The following is a 23,395-nucleotide window of genomic DNA, read 5'->3' as shown; positions in this document are numbered from 1 at the left end:
TCGACTGCTGGGCGGCACTCATAGCTATCCAGCTATGACAATGACAGAGGTCTCCTGCTGACCCCAGGTTGTCATGCCAACCCATCGGTGACCTGCGGTCAAGTGACATGGGCGCTGCTGGGCCGGGTTAATGAGGTGCTTGCTGCGTGCACATGTTAACAGCCGCTGTCAGAGTTTGACAGCGGCATTTAACATGTTAACAGCCGCGGGTGGATCGCCATTCCTCCCGCGGCTGTTAGAGACACATGACAGCTGATCATATCACCTGTTGCACATGCTGTCTTTTGGGTCATGTACTTAGCAAGCATTTTTTATTTGGTCATTTATGGAAAGAGTTGAATTTTGTTTAAAAAATAAAAAAATGTAGACATATAACTGTGCATGTCTTTAGATGCCTACTTAACTAGTCCAATTTAACAAACAAGTAAATCACATCTATACTACAGCATGCTGCCATACCTTGCTTTCTATATGTGTACCTGACAAGTAGTCCTTTTTGACAATGATCAAATAATTGGGCTGAAAAGATGGTTAAATGGTTATATTGTTGTACAAAAGGGTATGATAAAATAAGTGGCAATATCAATGGACAGGGTAGAGTAAAAGCGAAAACATACCACAGCTAACTAATACTGAGGGAACCAATAACAGAAGCACCACCACCAACCCTGGCACTTTGGGTAATAAAACTAACCACATGTCACAATTGGCCTCCTTAACCTCTGGCAAATATGTAAGCGGGGAAGAAGCTGAGGATGTCCTTGAACATAAGGAACACTACTGGTGTCAGTCACAGCAGGATGGATATGTATAACAAAATCTGCTGCAAATATTGATATGTTGGTAAGAAAAACACACCATAAAATAAGCGTGTGTTTTACTTATGCATTTTTGCCCCATTCATTAGCATAGGTGAAAAATGCTGCAAAAATTCTGTAAGAATTGACATGCTGTGGATTTGAAACAGATCCAAATTTACAAGGAAAAATATAATAGCATGTGCATGAGACTGCAGGAATCTCTTTTACTTTGATGGTATTAGGAAGTACTCTTTTTATATATTTGCACAGGTAAAGCACAGCAAAAAACAGCAAATACTTAATGTAGGCCCATATCTTAAGAAGGATATTTTTTGGACTGTTTTTAATTAAAAAAAAAAACATGAACATTATGTTCTGTCAGTGCACTATGTTACTAACTGGGCTGTTGGTTACTCCTTGATTCCCATCTATATCTTTGGTTAGTTTATTGTGACATTACTAAGGCTGTGCTTGTTTTAAAGTAATTGAAATGTGGTTTGATTGCACATCTTTTCAGGACAATTGGAGTACCTGGAATTCCTGGGAAATCAATTTTTTAGGAAAAAGGTGCTCAACTTCACAAATTCGAATTTCAAAAAATTTCAAAAGATTTGAAATGACTGACCCAATTAATGTGTCGTTTCGAAGCTCCTAGATATTTGTTTAACTATCACATCTTGGCCCTTGACATTTTTCCTGCTTCCAAAACATCAAATGTAAGAACTAGCTGTCTATTTCATAGCTCATATATCTCACCCCTTGATGTGGGATTGTGACAAGCCAACATTCTATATACTATATGGACAAAACTATTGGGATACCACCTCTTTACACCTACAGCTTATATGACATCCCATTTTAAAATCAAAGGCATTAATATGAAGTATGTCTCCAGTTTGCATGTATAAATGATCAGGGAAGGCTTTCTTCAAGCTATTAGAATGGGTTTGTGGGAGTTTTTGCTCATTCATTCCGAAGAGCACATTTGAGGCTGGACACTGATGCTGGATGATACAGCCTGGCTCACAATTAATATTTTAGTTTATGACAAAGTTGCCCAATCGTGTAAAGGATAAGACTCTATGAGAGCAATTTAAACTTTTCCACATCAGATTCACCTAACCATATTTTTATGGACTTTCGTTTGTGCACTGGGGCAGAGACTTACAATAAAGTTCCTTCCCCAAACTGCTGCCATAAATTTGGAAGCATTCAATTGTCCAAAGTGTTGAGGTTACTGAAGCATTAGGAATTCTCTTCACTGGATTGTGTTTGATGATGTAAGGCCTGCCTACAGCCATGCAGCTGATTAGCCATGAAAACTCATGCTATGAACACCTCAACAATTTTTCCCTGATTTTAATACTAGAAGATGTTTGGTCCTCTGCAGTCACTGTCTTTGTTGCAACTTTTGTGCAACTATGAGCTACATCAAATGGCCTCATCCCCCTAAAAATTATTGTAGCTCGCCACTTTGCTAGGTTTCTGTGGTTTCTAAATGTATTCAGATTTCAATAATGAAACACACAGTTGATTGTGGAATATTGAGGAGGAAAAAAAAAATGAACTGACTTGTTACAATGGTGGCACCCTACTTTAGTACCTCACTCGAATTCAGAGAGCTCTTTAGAACTACCCGTCCTTTCACAAGTGTTTGTGAAAGCAGACAGCATGCCTGATTGCTGGATTTTAAATACCCGTGTCAATGAGACTAAATGAAAAACCTGAATTCCAAAATATTCGGAAATACAGTGTATGTTAATGACTACAGTAATGTTCCTTCTGAACTGGACATTCTAGGCAGAAAAAAAAGTTAAACTACTCTCCCATTAATAACAACTATTCCTGTCAGTAGGGTGTAGAATCACCTTCTCAAGTTTCCTCTACAACAGAAAGGTGGGGTGGAATGGAGCAGTAGTAATGAAATTATAATATTTTAAAATAATTTTCTTTCAACTTTTTTAAGATTTATAGCCTTATTTAATATATTATTCTCATACATTATAACCCTGGTATTAAAAAACTATGTTAATAGTTAGATTTAATATTATTGTTCAGATGAAATTTTAAATGCAAAGATTTCATTTTTGAAATATTGCATCAATATTCGCAGCATGTATATGGTTTCTGGCAACCCATTCTTAAATCAGGGATGGTTGACCCTATTGAATTAAAAATGATCAATAACAAAATGTCCTTTGAAAAAAGAAGGACACTGTTGATAAGTGTGCTTACCTCCTTCCTAGAATAATACATTGTAAAACACATTTCCTATTGAGAGCTCTTCAAGAAGAAGAAATTATGTGGCAATGCATTCATTAGATTGTAGAGGTTATTATGATTTACTTAGCTTAGTTATTTAAAAATAATGACTTGTACATTTCCAACCACCTTGACATATTTCATTTAATTTGTCTTTCCTCCATTATGTGTACTTACCAATTGCATTTACCAGTACAAAACATAAAAAAGTCAGTTAAAAAAATAGAATTCTTTACTGTATCACTCTATTTAAATATAAAGTAGGGGGCTACAAAATTTGTCAGATGTCAAAAATGGTGCTTCATTTTCGTTAAAGATATAGTGAATTTAATGGAGTTTGAATTAAATAAACTGATTTTTAGATAAGTTGAAGAATGAAACAGAAATTTAAAAAAATCATTTGTGAGATATAAGAACACGTAGGTAAAATATGATTTTGAGTTTTACCCCAAATGATCACTTAGATCTTAACAGTGCAAACTAGACAGCCTTAAAATGTCCTTTTCAGAGAGGACTCACCTCTTAGTCGGACAAGTTGTAAAAAGTGTCTAAAGCGCATAATAAATAAGGTGCAAGTAATGAATGACAGTTTTTGAACAAATTTGCCAGACTTTTGGTGCATTAAGCATAATATTTATGACCCAGTGTTGCTCATTAGTGGCTGCATGGAGAATTAAGTGAATTGAAAACAGTCACAAAATGAGAGACACCTGCGCTAAAAGTCTTCAGAGAATAACACCCTATGGGTGGAAACAAAAGCTGCATACAGGTATGTTGCACACTCTATCAAACGTGTGCCATCTTAAATAAGACTCACTCAAATCACCATAGAAAAGCTTATACCTTTGTGCTGGTATGTCCATCCCAGGAACGCGTAGGACCCACATAAAGTGTGCTAAATTGCAAAAAAAACTATATATATATATATATATATATATATATATATAGACACATCAACAGCACAATAGGTACATATGTAAATGAACACCAATAAAAACACAATCAATAAAAAAAGGAGGATAGTATGTGTACCCTGTGCAATGAGTAGCAAGCTTTTGGCAAATGACAAACCAGACTGCAAATAGGTGATTTATAAAAAATTGAAGTATAGAGATCAGCCTAATTTGCCCACCCTGCCATCACAGCACAAGTGTCAATTTGTATCCAGTTACAACTTAAAAAAGCTCAACAAACATAGTGAAAACCTGAACACAAATAAACAAGACAATGGAGCCACAGGTAGAGCAGCATGTGACGTCACATTTCAGAAAACTCGGTTTCCTTCTTCAGAGGAGACTGAAGAAGAATGTAACCAAGTTTTACAAAATGTGTAAGGACAAGGACTGGCGGATCACACTGGCTTTCGTGCGCTGTGAACTGTGTGGCGTCACACACTGCTATATCTGTGGCTGCATTGCCTTTTTTTGTGTTCAGGCGTGCCACCTGTCAGCACTGCTAGTTTACTACATTAAAGCTCTACTTGCTATTTTGTCAAGGACCTCTGCACACCCACCGAGTGTGACTCTTCTTTTTAGTGAATGCAACTAAGAACTTTGCTGGACTGCAGAATGGTAATTACCTACTTCATTACTGTATAGTGTTTTCACTGTTTGCTGAGTTTTTTAACTTGTAATTGGATACATATTTACACATACTATGAAGGCAAGGTGGTCAAATTTGGCTGATTTCAATACTTCATTTTTTTATAAATCACCTATCTCTGAAGCCAACAGTGGGAACCATCATTGAATAAAAAAGGCTTGGATTATTTTTGCTTAAAGAAATTAACATAAATATTTATGTAAATGTGTAAAATTCTTGTTCTTAATGTTGAGTTAGTAAATCGCATCTTAGGATCGGGAGGGAAAATTACATTCTTTATAGCAAGCTGGATCATGCAATATGGATGTTCCTACCATGTATAACGTATATTTCCAAATCTCACTAACAGTTCCCATTCCTCAGTTGAACGTGATGGACATGTGCCTTTTTTCCAGCCATATCAAGTAACTCTGTAACTTAGGCAAAGCTGGTATTTAATTATAGGAAGCTGATGGACAGTTCACTTCATCAACCGTCATCTTGAAAACAGGAATTTTGTGCAGTCTGTGAAAAAGGCTGCACTAACCAACAAGTAGAACTTAGACAGTGTTTTCGATTTGCATTGAAAAGGTTAATATAGGTGTAAGAGATGCGGATCAAAAGAGATCATTGCGTATCAGGGAAGCAAATGGAATTTTTGGGATTGCAGATAAGACAAATTTTTGTCTTAATTCAGTGCAGTATTTAACATACCATAATTAGTACTTCATTATTATTAACATGCTTTCATATTTCCATGTATGTAATTCTGTTATATTCACTATTATCTTTGTTTTTTATTGCATTCATTAGTAGATTGTGTTATGTACCTGCCATGTATTTATTTCCTGATTGGAGGATCCACTTACTGGTTTTAAGAGTTTCTTGTTTTTTTCAAACAGCTACCAATAAGGAAGATAACTTCCAAAATGCGTCAGATGTTTTATTACGTGTGTTCATTGATTTTCACACATATGGAAAAAAGTTACAATAAAAACGTAGTTTCTCAAGAAGAATTGAGTGCTTGCTTTTCTCTTACTGTATTATATTGACATGCTCTGCCCAAGCTGGTGAACACCCTGGATGGGGACCTTAAAGGTGTGGTGAGCTGTTGATTTTCTTATATTAAAAAATACTTTTTGGGTGGTTTCCCCCTGTGTCTAATTCCACCCTCAAGGCTTCAACTTTCTCATAATTTTGTCTCCTAATTGCCTCTCTTACACTCACTTTCATATCACTCCTAACATACAGACATGCCCAATCGTGTGAAGAGTTCAACCATAATTCTGCATTACCAAGTACTGTACATCAATGTGTTCACTGAGTATGAAAACTCCAAGCTCTCCCATTTTGTGTGCAAAACTTCAGCATTCGTGAATGTACACTAAGTTTTGTTCCAGTTTTCTACATTTACATTCAGAAATCCTAATTCCTGATATTTTATGGGAACCTTTGTCTTCACTGTATGTAACACATGGGTCTCCCTATTTACAGCACTAATAAGTCAGAAGGAGTTTGTGGATAGTCTCCGTGCTGCCAACAGGATTTAAGACATACACCCTAGTGTAGTAAAATGATGGTTTATTTTGACGCGTTTCGAAGTACAAAGTTACTTCTTCAGGAAAAACCACATGTATATATTCCATCATTACTACACTGGGATGTATGTTGTAAATCTTGTCGGCAGCACAGAGACTATCCACAAACTCCTTCTGACATATTAATGTCTGATGGTCAATAGCTGACCCGTGGATCTGCTGCAGTGGATATTGCACTATATGCTGTTTTTACAGATTAAACAGGTAAGTTTAATATGAGTGTAAAGCTCGCTATATTTCTTGGATAAGACCTTATTTTGTGCTGATCTCTCCTACAGTTTTTCCTTGGACATTTACAGCACTAATCATCTCCCCACAGTACACTTCTCCACCCTCCAATAAAATGTGGCTATTCTCTAACCAATCTACCGTTTTTTTTCTGCTTTGTCCAGCTTTAATTCCCTCTGCTAACACAGCAGACCCTCTTCCGATTAGATGAAATTGGTTTGCAGATCAAATTGTACCCTAATTAAAAATCAACACAGTCCTCTAGGAACCCAAATTCATGCCTAATTCATGCATGTAAGTTTCTAAGTTCTTGCTGACTTTCCTGTATTGTGTGGAGCACATGCAGTATTACAGAGAATACAAATTTGGAGGTCCTTCCTTCAGCGTACATCCCATTTCTATAAAATTGAAAATAAAATTTTCCCACTTGGACCCACAGTAGTTTATCAACTCATTCTACAACATGCTGAATCCTGGCATCAGGGAACCAGCAAATCATTTGGTTTAGGAAGTCTTAGCGAAAAATGATTCTATCCATCTTAATTATTAGAACGTCCCATAAAGACTAAGTGTCTAATGCTACCTACATTACCATTCCCTCAAGTACTAGCAAGGCTGTTCTTCTGGACTTTAGGAAGGCAGTATCCACTAGTGCTGGTATTTCTGAGACTGACACGTTACATAATCACCAAATTTGGAAATTTTGCCTGGATGTAGATAAACAGGAGCAGTCTTCACTTTCTTAGATCTCTTTCCAGTCCTCTTTACTACGTGAACTCAGCTACCTGCCTACTTTGTCTGACCCACTTCCCTATCCTTCATGTCTACTCCAATAATTGCGTGGCCAGGGAGAAGCATGCTCTCAGTGATGCAAATTGGTCCTCCAGATATCTGTTATGACCTTCCAGGTGGGCAAATTGCTCATATCTACAACAGAAAAATTGATCCTGGAACTCCTGCTCCAGTACAAATGGCAGACTGTGCAATGAAGGAAGCTACCAGTGTTGCTATCCATTTTTCAAGCAACAAGATAAGAGTAAAGAATAAAAAAATAGAGAAAAGTTGCGAAAAATTTATTATTTACAGGTATTAAACTCTTGTCAACTCCTGTTTTTAAACTCACTTTCTTTACTAAGAAATTGTACACATACCACTTAGTTACGCAAGTCCAGTGAGGAAGTATATGCAATGTATAACATATGGAGGAGTCCATGGATAGGTCTGATCACGTAGTCTTTTATCAGGAGCAATTTTAAGAAAAGGAGAGCTCTTCTGTATCATAAATGTGGGAAGAGAACCTGTCCAGATTAACCTCTAAACTACCTGATCCCACGAACTCAACAGATCATGACAATATTAAGACAAATTGAAAAAAAAAAATGTCATTGAAAGGTTATAAAATTTGGTAAATACAAAATTAGATGAACAACAACACCATAATCAGCAATTTATATATATATTTCTCATTTATATTAACTATTTTATTAATATTATATTCTGGATAGGATATAATTTTTTATGTCTGTCTGATGGTATATGCGTAGTGTTAATGTACTATTATATTCACACAGATATATGTCTGAAATTCTCAGATTGATCTAGCTATTTGATTATGATTTGATTACCTAATAAAGTGATTATTATTTCAACATTTTGTTAGTTGGCACACAGTTTGTGCACTCTAGGCTGGGTTTAAGCCCCATAGGTCTTTGCACATGCACAGTGATCTTGTGGGCCCGTTCATAAATTGAAGTCGCAGCCAATGGTGATCACTAAGCTGTAACTTTCTTAGAGCAGGAAATATCAGAGTGACCACTTGGTTGGAGATGCAAAACAAAGCAAATTATAAAAAAAAAATCTCTATTTTCCAGAATGATGTATTTTTGTAAAATTAAAATAGAATTTAATTCCACTTAAATAAATGGGATTATCTCAATTTGTTGCTAAAGTTGTGTCTACAAGCTATTGATTCATGTGGTTTTCTTTTTATTTCACATACCATTTCTGCATTTTGGCCTATTTTTTGTTGAAGAAATATTAAAATTGTATATTATGTCACATGTTGTTGTTCATTTGAAGTTGTAATTACCTAATTGACAGGACTCAAACCAGGCGACTTCTGTGCACCAGGAAGAAGCCCTTCCTCTTCAGCTATTCAGCTGTCTGGACAGTTTCTTGCTAATACAGATACCAGTAGCTGTGTTCCTGAGTGGCTCCACCTAGTGTTGTTCTTGATTGGCTTCATCTTGTGAAATTGTGATTGAATATTCTACAGCTCTTGCAAAAATAAAGAGACCACTGCAAAATGTTCAGTTTAATTCAACACAAATGTCCAATATATAAAGTAAGAGTGCTGGACACTCCAAACATTAGAACTCACACATTTCCAAAATAACAGTAATGATCTGCCTATGGACACAATGTGATCCCAGCAATAAATATTAAAATCATAATTTATTGACAAAAAGATAAACAAATAATACAAAACAAAAAACAGGGTGGGAATAAGCCTCCAGAAAAGGGGATTGTGCAAAGCAAGGCAGGGTCTACTACAGGTTCACAATTTAGAAGAAAAAAGTTATGTATGTACTGCGCATATGATGTAAATTAAAGCCTATTGCCTTGTGCATCTGTGTTAACTTGTAAAGCACTGTAATGGATAATGTCTGCTGCTGTTGATGCACCTATATTTTAATATGATATTTGTATTAGAGTGCTACATTTGCAATGTTTTATCGTGTAAGTGTCCTTTAAATTGTTTGTGTTCAAAATGTACATGCTGTATTAGAGTTAGGGAAAGCAGAGAGTTAATAGTTAAAAATGAGCTGGATCAGCAGCTCAGAAAAAGGCAGCAGGAAGCTTCTGCTGCAGTAGTAGCTCGGGCACGTTGGCCCTGGGCAGGTGTATCGGAGCAGTCAGGGCATTGCCAGATCCCAGAAGGGAATAGAATCTGCTGCCCCGGACTAAGGACTTAAGACCACAACACGGGCCCAGTATTTCGGAAGGGCCCCCACTGAGGGGACTAAAGCATTCAAATCCCAGCGAGTGGACTGCTACTCGATTACTTGATTTCAGCCACCATGGCTGTGGTGGATGCAGCCATGGAAAGTGCCAGAGAGAGAGAGCAGGAAGCCAGTGTTGTACCCCTTGTGCTCATTACTGTTTTATTAAAGCTCATTCTCTGTTGGATGATAATTGGATCCTGAACTTTAATTGCCTGGACTACCATGGCTGGGGGAAGAAAACATAATCCATGTGGGAAGCTGTGTCTGTCCGTTGATTCATGTACAAGGGGTCGTGTTATGATTGAGTCACCGTAGGAGGCAAAAACAGAAATGCTAGCTAAGTCCAGAAAACCAGAGCAGTTGGCAGCTATCGGATTGCAGACCCCTGATCCTATCACAACAACTAACAGTAGCCGTGGGGGGTTCCTACGATGCCCTAGACCCCTCGATCACAGCCGGAGAATTAAATAGGCCTACAGAAAGAAAGGGGAAATTTAAACTGCCCCAGAGCAGACCCCAAAGCAATAGGCAACCCCCAACATATAATGACGGTGAAGCAAGATGAAAACACTAACACAGACAGAAAGATAGACTGAGCAAAGACAGGGCCCAAACTACCTAGATAGGAAAGGACAGGAAGGCTGCTGTCTGCAATCTGTGAAAAACCCTATGAAAATAAGAGCCAACAGACTGACAGTGAAAAAGGCCCTGAAGACGCTAGGCTTTAAAAAAGCTATGTCAGTACTCAGGAATATTCTGAAGACAGAGCAACAGGCAAAAGGAGATTCAGCTCACCCCAGCAGAGAATGGCAGAATCCAGAAAAGCAAGGAAAACAAAAACAAAACATAAATGCAAACAGGCAAAGCAGAAAACTTAGCTTTAGGGAAGCAGGAATCAGACTGGTGTCCAAGAAGTCCACAGAGAAATCACCCGCAGGGCAGAAGGGCGTCGGCAGCCTTATATCCAGTCAGTGACTCCACTCAGCCAGTCATCCTCATTAGTCTCAGGTGCCTGATAATCAGGCTCATTACCTTCCTTTACCAGAATAGGGAGTTCGAAAGACCTCAGTGATGAAGGGGAAAATGAACTCACAACAGGGTCGGGGTGTCTGTGGACTGTGTTTTGTGGGTGAACTTGGTCAGGACTGCCACCCTGGTTGCCCTTGTTACACTTGGCATAGTTGGCATGATTGATCCCCGCAACTTGCAACTTTGGGAGTAATGGAAGCAATGCCCGAAGCTTGTGACTGTGGACTTGGGACTTGTATTTGGTTGCCCGCCATGACGGCCTTGCAGGCGGCCGACAAGGACTTTAAGATGCAGACTGCTAAAAAGGAGTGAAGATGGCGGATGTTGTTGATTTAAAAATGGCGCCGACCACTATCAAAAACATGGCAGCTTTTGGCGTGAAACTGGGGATGGAGCTGTTTTTCATGGGTGTCATGGAAGCATCTTGGTGCCAAAAAGAAGAAGGCCACATCCTGTTGCAAAGAAAGCACACCCAAAATTGGTGCGGGTGAGAAAGGAGCTGCTGCCCTCCCAGCCTAACTAGGAGAAATGGGTGGAACAGCAGAAGGTGGCCCAACCCACGAATGAGTGGCACCCGAAGGAGTCAGACAGTGTGCTTGTGAGAGGGACTCCATTGCCTGCAGACATGGAGAGATATAGCATGTCGTTCCATGGTGGCATCGGCTGCCAGGACTGGAGGTGGTCAAAGGCCCGGGTGGAGACAGGCCTACACTTCGAGGCTTGGTGGTCAGAGGAATTGGAGGAATGGCCCTTGCTCCGGTGGCCGCATCAGCCACCGGTGGAGGTCGATGACTATGAGGAGAATGAAGAAATGTCGATGCCCCAATGGGAGCCCACAGGTGCATGGAAGACTCTGGAGGTGGCCCTGCAAGGCATCATGGTGATCGCGATTGCTAACCCTGGCGGCCACACTATAGCATTGCCACTGAGCTCGGCTGTGATTAAAGGATCCCTGCCCGGCTGTTCTGCTACTTCACTCCCACTTCCCTTACCTCCTGTGGCCCCGCTTTCATGGTCGGAGGCATTCTGACTTCCCTCTCCGCCATCGGCACCTGAGGGGTCCCGGCTTCCTATTACACCATCACTTTTTCACACAGGTTTGAATTTCTTTTTCCCTTAATAATAAAGATCTTCATTTAAAAACTGCATTTTGGGCTTATGTGTGCTATTTTTGTCTAATATTTACATTTGTTTGGTGATCTAAAATATTTAAATGTGACAAACATGCAAAAAATAGGAAATGAGAAAGGAGCAAACACTTTTTCACACATCTGCATCTCTCTAACTGCTCACCGGGTAAATGTTTTGGGGGCTGAGCCTGAGGCAGAAAGCAATTTCGTTCATATCCTACCACCGCAGAGGATTGCTGAATGTTTTTGGGATGTTTCTCTGTCCATGTTGCCTTCTCCTCCTACTTTGCCTCCAGTATCACCAGCTCATTTGGTCAGTGTAACACCTGCACCACCAACTTCAGAACAGCCAATGGTAAACTACACCAGGCTGTTCTAAAACTCATCTGTTTGTTAGAAAAATCTCAAACTGCAGAGGGGCTGTGGATGAGGATCAAAGAAGAGACAGATGTGTAGCTAAACCTCAAGCCCGTTCTGGTGGTGTGTGATAACGGATAAAATCTTGTAGCAGCTCTGGGCCTAGCTGGCTTGACTCACACCTCTTTTCTTTTCGCATTGCTGTATTTAGTGATGCAAAGCTTCCTTAAAAGTTATACAAATATGTCAGAACTGTTGCGGAAACTGCAGGATGTCTATGCGCGCTTTCAGCATTCTCACCCTGTTGCATATCTGTCTGTGTTGTAGCTTTATTTCTGCCTTCCCGCTCATCGCCTCATGCTGTGCTGAACAAAGGAAAGATGTTGCAGTGAGTAAAGTAAATAATGTACAGTAATACCAAACAAAGCCAGGATTCTCCCACTGCATGGGGTGGATCCTGGGCCTTGTCTGCTTCTGTGGTCTCCTATTCTGCTTTGGCCACAGTGGGTGCTGCTGAGCAAAGACATTGGTCCCAGCATCTTGCTCAGGTTCATGTTGTTCACTTGTTTACTGCTGATATTCCAGCCAAGTCTATGGTAACCAGCAATAGACAGCAGCAAACAGCAGCAAACAGACGCTCTGGTGGTTAAGTCCAGAAATCACCCTACTGAGCATGCTCGTGATGTGGAGACGACTCATTAATGGTCGGTCATCAGCTGCTCTGGTGATGTGGCAGCTCCGGATTGGTCCACAAGCAAGGTCCTGTCTGACTGGACAAGATTTGAACATATAAAAGGTCCTCTGAGGCGCACGCAGCACGCTAGTGTCATTTGCGGTCGTGCGTGTATGGGTGGAGACGCTGCCACTCTGTCAGCTTGTATGAGTGCCTTAGTTTTCCTTAGAGAGGAAGGTTTTTCTTTTGGCTTGGCCTAGCGCCTGTCTCGGCCAAGTGTGCGGTTAGCATGGGTCATTTACGGGCACAGTCAACTCGCGTGCTTAAACCCTTTTGGTTTTCCACTGGGTATTGCACACACTGCATTTTGTACCACTCGGCGGTTAGCTGAGCTTGGCACTCTTATTTTTGCGTCACTCAGTGGTCAGATAACTTAGCTATTTATATTTTCTTTGCCACTTGGCGGTTATCTGAGCTGTTATTCCTCGGCCAGTGCATACCTCTCTGTTATCAATTTGGTATCTTGCGTTTAGTTCACACTGTGTTGAGTTGACACAGCATACTTCTTAGTGAAAGCTCGCTGTATGGCTCCGCAATTGTTTACTAGTCGCAGGATAACATCTCTGCACGGTGGACCCTGGGTTGGGATTGTACTAAATAAAATAACTAATAAAGTGTGATCTGCCAACCCAAGCACTTACTAAAGTTAAACAAAAGACAGATGCAAATTATATCAAAGAAACAAAAAGGTAAAAATCCTTACATCAAGGCTCACAGACTTGCTCCACACATCAACACAATTTCGGAACATCTAAATGAATCTATCACCAGTGGTAAACCCTGCTGAGGGACAGAATACAAAGCTGCACCCAAAAGTTGAAGATGTACAAATGAAAATACCTGTGTAAATATATACTGACTGCAGCCAGAAAACAGAATCGAAACACCCAGAGTGTCTCCTGTGGCTTGGCAGAAAGAGAAACAGACCACAAAACAAAGCTCAAGGCATCAAATCCATGAGCAGGACACTTTCAACAACATGGTGGAAGAGTATGTGTCCAAATTTATTCACATACTGACTGATGGGTCTGGCCGATTTACCTTCTGTGTTTCCAAAATGGACACATGGCCTGATCTTACCTTTTATGCCTTGGAGGTGCTGTCTTGAAATGTATAAAGTGTACTGTTTGAAAATGTGTTTAGCATGGCAGGAGGTGTGATCACAGACAGGCATGCGCCCGTCCAAAACCAACAAGGGCAAGCTCACATTCATTAAAATGAACCAGGCGTGGATCCGATAGGACTTGTCCATGTCTTTGATTGATTATATAAGTACTTTGTTTCAAACTCATTCTACGCCAGGGTGGTGAGCATTTTTGTTGGTACATTTATACAGTGTCTTCAATAAAATGGTGCTGGGGTCACAGTATGTGCACGTGCTGACTCTGGCATCATTTTATTGAAGTAATGTACGACAATAACACGCGTTGACTATAGGGATAATGTTGACGGCTGGTACATGTGCACTGCTATGTTGATGTTGTATTAGAATCCTTCAATGAGTCATGTTTTAATAAGTCAATGCCTTTGTCTGCGAATTTGCATAGACAATGTATTTAACAAAATGGAGCCGTAGTGCAGTATGTGCATGCTCTGACCCTGGCTCCACACTGAGCAAGTGCCTTCCATCCTGGCCTTGGACAGATGGACACCTCCACCATTATATATTATATATAAGATACCAGCCATATCCAGCCATTGGTACACTACACAACACAGCTTGTTTGTTCTATTTTCCATTCACAATCTTTTGGGGCCTACCCAAATTAAAATAAAAAAAAGAAAAAATGGCGCTTTGGAGAGTACACTCACACAGAATATTTTGCAGAGTACCCTAAGAGACGCTTTTTCAGAGTACTTCAACAGAGATGCATGAAGAGTACATACACAGGTTTTTATGGTACAGTATTCTCACAGACACTGTTGCAGAGTAGAATAACTATATTTTAAGCCCACAAATTGTACAGACACATAGGCAGAGTTTAATCATTTTTAGGCACACTACTCGTACAAACACAGCTGATGGCTGTGACAGGAGATGGCTACATAATAAAATTATTTTAGACCCACTACTCACAAAAAGATGACTGCATAGTAGAATCATTTTTAGACACACTACTTGTACAGACACAGCAGTAGGATAAAAAAATGACCTAAAAAGGGGAAAGAGACGGCTGCATAGTACAATCATATTTAAAACACGCTACTCGTATAGACACAGCGGTAGAATAAAATTATTTTTTTGGCCCAAAAAATGGAAAAAACATGGCTGCATAGTGGAATTGTTTTTAGACACAGTACTCATATAGCTTTATTTCGGCCAACAAATGGGAGCCAGATGGCGGTCGAGTAGAATTTTATTTTAGACATACTACTCCCAAAAAAAGGCTGCAGAGTTTACAAATGTTTTAGAAATACTACTTGTATAGACCCATCATTACAGTAAAGTTATTTCTTTGGTTTACAAATGGCAACGAGATTGCTGATGCCATTTATTTATTTGCAGTACTAGAAAACACACAGCGGTCTAGAAAAATATTTATTTGGCTTACAAATAGCAACTAGAGAGCTTATGTCAATTATTAGTCTTCCAGACTACTAAAAAACACAGTGCTTCAGAAAAATTATTGATTTTGCCTACTAATGGCAATGAGATGACTGATGCCAATTATTTATTTGCCAAACTACTAGAAAAGATACAGCGGTAAATAGAAAATTTTTCTTTGGCCTACAAATGGCAGCAAGATGGCTGATGTCAATTATTCATTTGCAACACTGACATAGTGGTCCTGAAAAATTGTATTTGGCCTAGAAATGGCAAGTACGCTGCTGATGCCAATTATTTATTCCCCAGACTACTAAAAACACACAGCGGTCCTGAAAGATTATTTCTTTGGCCTACTAATGGCAATGAGATGGCTGAGGGAAATTTTTTATTTCTATGACTGCTAGAAAACACACAACAGCATAAAGGATCATTATTCGGACAGCCAGAGGGGTGCAGAGTACACACAGCGGGTTAAAGGAACTTTACTCTCACAGGTGGAGGGTGCAGAATACACACAGCGGTTTAAAGGAACACTACTTCCACAGGTTGATGGTGCAGAGTCCACACAGTGGCTTTTAGCACAGTACTAGCACAGTACTACTACAGGTATGGGTTTCAGTGTACACACAGCGTTCTTTTGCAAAGTGTGTTTTTTACATCCTATTCCTACACTAATAAGCATAGAATGGCCAGGTCACGTGGTGCACCGGCCAATCAGAGCCATGACAATACTTGGTATGGCTTTGATGGCTCTGGAAGTGCCTACAGTCTAAAAGCATGTTGATTTGCTACAGCCTTTCAACAATATTTATTAGACTGGCCAACCCAAACAGGAAACCGGATGTTAAAAATTCTGTGTTTGGGGTTCATTACTGGACACTAGGACTTTCCCATTAGGGTTCGCACATCAATATCTATGATAAAAAAAGTTAAATTGTAACTGTGGTTTAAGGAGAACTTGCAGCAGAATGTCTGTGTATGCCTCTAGCTCCCTTGTCTTTCTCTCCCACCCCTCTGCAACTGACAAATCATATTTCAGCAATGTGAAAGTCTGTCTCCTCTAATTTTACAGATTTTACCTCTGAATTGAGAGTGAAAGTTAAATGCAGAAGAAGAAAAAAGCCAATTTCTCTGATAGGATATATTACACAGTTGCTTACTTTCATGTGTATTATTGATTTATGAAATAAAAATTAAAACAACGGCTACTCTTTAAGCATCCATCATCCCTATTCAGTGAGCTGTTCCCTACATTTGTGCAATAAATACAATATTAGTTTACCCTCACCCACAAATAATAAAGTTCTTACTCTGGAATATCTTTTAAGAGATGTGTCAAATCCGCAGTTGAAATGCCAATCAACGACTGGTTGAAATATACTCTTCATTGTTTCATCGTTAAAAGTCTCTATTGAAAGAACATTGAAATGACGAAGAAGGCGAGGGGTAACTCCATGTCTTCCACCAGCGGGAGGCTCCATGGCCGCAACTATTGATGTATTCTCAATTGTGATCATGTTGGTGTCTTTCCTGTAAAGTTAAAGGTATGACATAGTTAAATTAGATTAGAACTATTTTTATTACATATAAATAATATGGCAGACTTATTACTAAGGACTTTACAAGTCATAATATTTTACAGAGGGACAAGCTTTCGGGTCTTCAAAAGCTGAACAGGGGATTAGATCTCCCATGCTGTCAGATAGAGATGATAGACTGCCACCAACTGTGGTGAATAGGTTATATTCTAAGTGAAATACTGCTTTCCTTTAAAAATGTGCTAGAAGTAAATCACTGTGATGGACATTCCCTGGAAGAGCAAACAGAAACACACAACAAAGAAAGTTTTTTTTCTTCTCTTTCTATCATCATCTTGGAAAGAACAGAATCTCCTAACAATAGCAGAAAATGGAACACAAAATGAATTTGAATGATATAGCATTTCATATACCGAGCCTGTTGTCGTTTTTATGTTTCTTTCCCGCAGCGGGGGGTCACGCAAGCCTGAACAGTTCCCTGAAAATTGTGAAATATAAAATGTATGTGCATTTTTAAGTACAGCAGGAATATTTCTAGCCGGATGTTTTCTGTAAAAATCATTTTATTGTAGGAAATCTGTATGCGGTCTGCATCATCACAATGTCATTAAGCCACTATAGTCAAAGTACAATTCTGCAGCTTTCATTACTTTTACACATTGACTTGTAGAAGGAAGATATATCCTTTAACAGTAACTCTTATGTATCCAAATATCAAGTACATTTTACCCAAACAATTCAGCATGACTGAGAAGCTTAATTGAATGATGCTGCAACTTATTGAAACTTCACAGTATCAATGTGTATGCTGACTTTTTATGTAATACACTATATTTCCAGTATTTTAAGTGAAACAGGGAATTACTAGCATTTTACATCAAGAAGAGGCACCTTATTACTTCTCTAGGAAAATATTCAGAATTGAAAGTCCTCAGTGGTTGATACCTTTTAATGGCTAACTGAAAAGATGGTAACACATTGCAAGCATTCGAGACTACTCAGGTCTCTTCTTCAGGCTAACTAATACAAAATCTGAGCCTGATGAAGAGACCTGAGTAGTCTCGAAAGCTTGCAATGTGTTACCATCTTTTCAGTTAGCCATTAAAAGGTATCAACCACTGAGGACTCTCAATCCTGAATATTTTTCTATCTACTGGCTAACACGGTACAAAGATATACATCTTTCCTGTACTTCTCTAGGAGTCACTTGTGGTCTGAGTGGCAGCATTCCTACCGCCCTAACGGTATCAAATCAGAATGTAATGTTGACACATTTTGTGATTTTCAGTTAATTTTACATCACCTTTTTTCATTCCCATTGAAAGAAAATAAGGTATCACTCATCCTGTGCAGGAGAAGAGCCGTTCACAAGAACCGCTGCCTATATCAGCAGGCGTGCTGTGCCCAATAATACGCCTGGCACTGGTACATTCTTTGAAATATAATAGCTTTTTGATTTGTCTGTAATTTACAGACATGCTAACTTTGCAAAAGTGGACTTTGTTGCCACATGTCAACTTTTAGTAAATCACTATCATATCCTAAACCACAGGTCTCCAATAGGTAATTATTATAGTACGTTCCCGATAAGGCAATTTTTTCTAATATATATAAAATGCTGTATACTACCTCGTTCTGCCAAAGGATTTATTCTTTTTCCACCTATCTTAGGTCACCATTGTTTGTATTTCATATTGCCTAAAATTGTAAAAAATCTTAAAAATGTGTTTAATATGTATATACAGAATAGCATTTATGACAAATTATTTTTTACTGGAAATGCTGCCATTCACATTGTATATGTTGTTTGCCTACTTGTGATAAGCATTGCTTTCTAATCATGAATGCATCCTGCTATATGACCTGCTGAAGCCTTTCCCTGGTCATTCTAAAATGACTGCAGGAGATTATTATTATGCATTTATATAGCGCCATTTATTCCATGGCGCTCTACATGTGAAAAGGGGAAATATAGACAAGTGTAATAAACATGTGTAAGACAAGGGACACACAAGTACATAAGGAGAGGGGACCCTGCCCGCGAGGGCTCACAGTCTACCAGGATGGGTGAGGATACAGTAGGAGAGGGTAGAGCAGGTCGTGCGGTGGTTCAGTAGACCGAGGATCACCAAGGAGATAGTGTCTATGCCTAATGAATAGACCTGCATAGTCTCGAAAGCATGCAATTTGTTACCATCTTTTCAGTTAGCCATTAAAAGGTATCAACCACTGAGGACTCTAAATTCAAAATATTTTTCTATCTACTGGCTAACACGGTACAAAGTTATATATCTTTCCTGTATGGGGATGGAAGTCAGAATCATGCATGTTTCATCCAATAAAAAGAGAATGAACCATAAAGCAAAGTCACTAATGATGCCTTAAACAATAGGCCATGACTTTTGATCAAAAAGCCATGGAAAAGGCATACATGACAGCAGAAAATAAACAAATTAGGCAAAGGACGAGCAGATGACATATTAACAATGGCATGTAAATGTTTGGACACCCCTGGTCAAAATTACTGCTATTGTGAACAGTTAAGCAAGTTGAAGATGAAATGATCTCTACAAGGGATAAAGTTAAGTATGACACATTTCCTTTGCATTTTAGGCAAAAAAATACATAATTTTTTACATTTTAAAAATTACAAAAAGAAAAATGGGCAGATGCAAAAGTTTGGACACCCATGGAGATTTGTGTGCTCAGGTAATTTTGACCAATGTTTCAAACCTTAAATAGCTTAATAGGGTTTTGGCTTGTTCACTATCATCCTTAGGTAGGGCCAGGTGATGCCCGTTTCCTAGCTTTATAAAAATCCAGCCTCATCTCACCTTGTACAAAAAAAACGAAGCCATGGGTTCTTCTAAGCAGCTGCCTAGCACTCTTAAAATGAATTTGGTAGTGGCCCACAAAGCAGAAGGCTATTAGAAGGTAGCAAAGCGTTTTCAAGTTGCCCTTTCCTCAGTGTGAAATGTAAGATCAAGCAAAATTTCAGTGAGAGCTGCTTGCAGGATTGCTAGAGAGGCAAATCAGAACCCCCATTTGCATGCAAAAGACCTTCAGATTTAGCAGACTGAAGACTTGTGGTACATTATTCTACTGTTCATAATAATAATTATCTATTTTTTATAAAGCACCAACATATTCCGCAGCGCTTTACAGTTTGCACACATTATCATTCCAGTCTCCGAGAGGGCTCGCAATCTATATTCCCTATCAGTATGTCTTTGGAATGTGGGAGGAAACCCATGCAAACACGGGGAGAACATACAAACTCCTTGCAGATGTTGTCCTTGGTGGGATTTGAACCCAGGACTTCATCACTGCAAGGTTGCTGTGCTAACCACTGAGCCACCATGCTGCCCATAGACACCTGAATGAATATGGCCTTCATGGAACAGTCATCAGAAGAAAATCTCTCCTGCATCATCACCATAAAATTCAGCATCAGAAGTATTCAAAAGAACATCTGTCATGATCCCAGTGCAGGTTATTGACCTGCACGTCAGGGGTTAATGTCTTGAGCTCAGTGCAGGCTTTGACCTGCATGCCTGGGGTTAATTATTATGGCCTCTCTTTGGTCAGGGAGAGCTTTTTATAGCTCTGAGAAACTCCAATCCCTGCCAGTTATACGTTTGCCTTTGGCCGAGTGTCTTGACCTCTGTGTGCCTGTTCGTTGTCTTATAGCTTGCTTATATGTTTCTGATCTGGTTCTGTCCCCTGTTGTGAGTTTGCCTGTTGATTTTGTACTGTATATCTGCTTCTCTGGTTTCTGACTTCTTGGCTACGTCTTGACTATCCGTTCTGTCTAGCCCTTTGGTAATTGTCGTGCTATCTCGTACTTTGACCCTGGCCTGATCTGGTTTATGTCCCTGTTTATGCCAATTAGTAACTTTGTTCCGTAGTTACCGTTCGAGTTTTCCTGCAGCTCCTAGCTCTCTGGAGTTTATGCTACGCCCCCAGCAGTCACGTGCTTCAGGTCCTGCGGGTCTGAAGCACGCATCTTCTCTGCAGCTGTCCGCTCCACATGTATCTCTGAGCACAGTTTGTCTTACTCAGGAAGGAAGAGGACTAGAACTCTAGTGCCACCTATTGGAGGTAGCAATCCTAAAAGTCAATGTTGACCCTTTAACGAGCCTAGTTACATGACTTAGGATAAAAGCCAAGCCAGAATCTCCATTTGCAGACACTGTGTTTTGGGGTACTGCCCCTCATCACAGACAATTTGCATAATTAGCATATTTCCCAGAGGAGCATTGCGGCTTTAAGTCTCCTCACCTCGACATGCTTAGCATGTCATTCTCCGCAAGGAGAAATAATACTTCTTACTCAGGACACGCGCACTAGCTCAGTGAGCAAGTGCATTGCGGTGTTCCTGACATTATAACTGACCGTGAACTTTTTTTTTTCTCTCACTTCTGCAGCATGGACCCAATGCATGCCTTATCTGAGCAGGTGAAATGCTTGACTCAGTCGCTGCAGAAGCTAAGTTTGGAACACCAAACTCTGGCCCAGTCCCAACGGCAGGTTGCGGACTCAGTTCAGGGGGCGCTTTCCGCAGGCTTTCAGCAGGTGGGGAATAGAGATGTCATTTTAGTCCAACCCAAATCCCCGGTTAAGTTACCAGATACATTTGCTGGTGACAAAAATGAATTTAGAGCGTTTAAAGAGGGCTGTAAACTCTTTTTCTCCTTGAGACCCTGTTCCTCTGGGGATGAGAAACAGAGGATGGGGGTGGTTATGTCCCAGCTTAGGGGGCCCACAAGCCTGGGCATTTTCTCTTTCCTCTTCTGCCCCAGAGAGAATGAATGTGGATGCGTTTTTTAAGGCCTTAGGGCTTATTTACAATGAGCCAGATAGAGTGCGTTTGGCTGAGGACAAGGTGATGAGTGTCTGTCAGGGGAAGCACTCGGCCAAGTGGTTCTGTTCTGAATTTAGACGTTGGGCAGCCGAGATTTCTTGGAGTGATGCCGCCCTTCGGGGGCTGTTCCGTAGTGGCCTGTGTGAACGTCTGAAGGATGCCCTGGCACTCCATCCTCCACCTGACTCCCTGAAGGATGCCACGACCCAAGCGGTTTGCATGGATCACAGCCTGTGGGCAAGAGGTGTTATGCAACTTGAAACATCATTATTCTCTAGTGGATTTGAGACCCGGTCTCCTCCAATGGCTATGGAGGTGAGCGCTGTCACCTGTGATGAGAAGGAAAGAAGACGACGCCGGGAGAAGCAGTTGTGCTTCTATTGTGGGTAATCTGGACATTGGAAGAAGGACTGCACCTCCTGTCCGTCATCCTCCAAGGTGGCAGGAAAACCACTAGGTCTGGGTAGTAGTCGAGGAGGCTACCCAGACCTTCAGGTACTTTTTTCCTCACTTTCAAAAATTGTGATTCGGGTGGAACTGGAACTTGGTGATGGTCCTGTTCAGACTACCGCCTTTGTTGACTGTGGCTCTGCTATTAACCTGATTGATGCCCGGATTATGACTCTTAATAAGATAAGGACAGTCAGGCTTCAAGATCCTGTTAAACTTGTGGCAATTAACTCGTCCTCTCTTACCCGGGACGGTATCTGTTTCAGGTCTGAACTAGAGATGAGCGACTTTGCCTTTTTTCAGGTCGAGTCGGGTTTCATGAAACCTGACTTTCTCAAAAGTCGGGTCGAACGAAATCGGCCAATTATTGTGAAAAGTCGAAGGCCGACTGAAACACGAAACCCAATGCAAGTCAATGGGGAAGAAAAGTCGGCAGTGAGTGAAGGACAGGAAACACACTACAGTGCCCATTTTAATGCCAAAAACATCAATTCTTATTACTTAAGCTTGTCAACCTTAATTTGCTTTATAATAATAGTTAGGCATTGAAAACTGGGGGTTATTTGGCAAAAGTTGTGGGGGGCTAGGGCTGGCTCCAGATTTTCGTTGGCCCTGGTTCAAAGAGTGTCAATGGGCTCCTTTAACACATGCCACAATTCATGATCCTCTGATATGGCAGAGAAATAGCCGTAAAGTACAATGAAAAATACTTCACTTCTTACATCTCATGACTGATATCCATTTTAAATTCTCCAATAGCTCCAAAAACGGATCGTATATTACTCCATAAAGTATTATGGCCACCACAAAGTGCACTATACAGAGTAATGAGGCCCATATATTTCTCCATACAGAATCATTGGTCCCATATAATGTTTGAAACAGTATATGATGAGCTCCACATAATGCTACAGCATATGTTGGTCCCCATGGATGAAGCTCCACTGTGTTATGGGCCCAAATAATGCTCCATATATAATGGGCCCCATTTCTAATGCTCCAGTGCATAATGGGCCCTTTAAATGCTGCTCCAGTGTCTGATGTCCACCTTTGGAATGCTCCAGTGTGTGGTGGGCCTCATATATCATTCTCCAGAGTACAGTGCTCCCCAAAAATAGCTGTCCCAACATTGAAAACAATTAAATAAGTCTCCTCGCTAGGGAAACCCTGTACTAGTCTGGACTCCTCATCGTCCCCATCTTCCATCTCACTGCACTTGGACTGTTAGGCAGAGGGCGTACAGACGTGATGTCATCGCGCTCTCTGACCAGA

At 40.2% G+C, this 23,395-nt stretch overlaps 1 protein-coding gene across 1 annotated transcript in view; it reads right to left on the bottom strand.

Moving 5' to 3' along the window:
• Positions 1-23,395, bottom strand: part of LOC141060642 (dynein axonemal heavy chain 3-like) — a 2,648,786-nt gene that overhangs the window by 935,118 nt on the left and 1,690,273 nt on the right. The window contains exon 49 of the mRNA XM_073556958.1: positions 16,582-16,801. Coding sequence (XP_073413059.1) covers positions 16,582-16,801 — 220 coding nt within the window. The remainder of the gene's footprint in view (positions 1-16,581; positions 16,802-23,395) is intronic.

Source organism: Dendrobates tinctorius, unplaced genomic scaffold (assembly GCF_039654945.1).
Source record: "Dendrobates tinctorius isolate UK_male_01 unplaced genomic scaffold, ASM3965494v1 ptg000241l, whole genome shotgun sequence".
NCBI classification, from domain to species: domain Eukaryota; kingdom Metazoa; phylum Chordata; class Amphibia; order Anura; family Dendrobatidae; genus Dendrobates; species Dendrobates tinctorius.
Note: the sequence above shows the minus strand (reverse complement) of the source record. Positions and strands in the feature narration are given on the sequence as shown.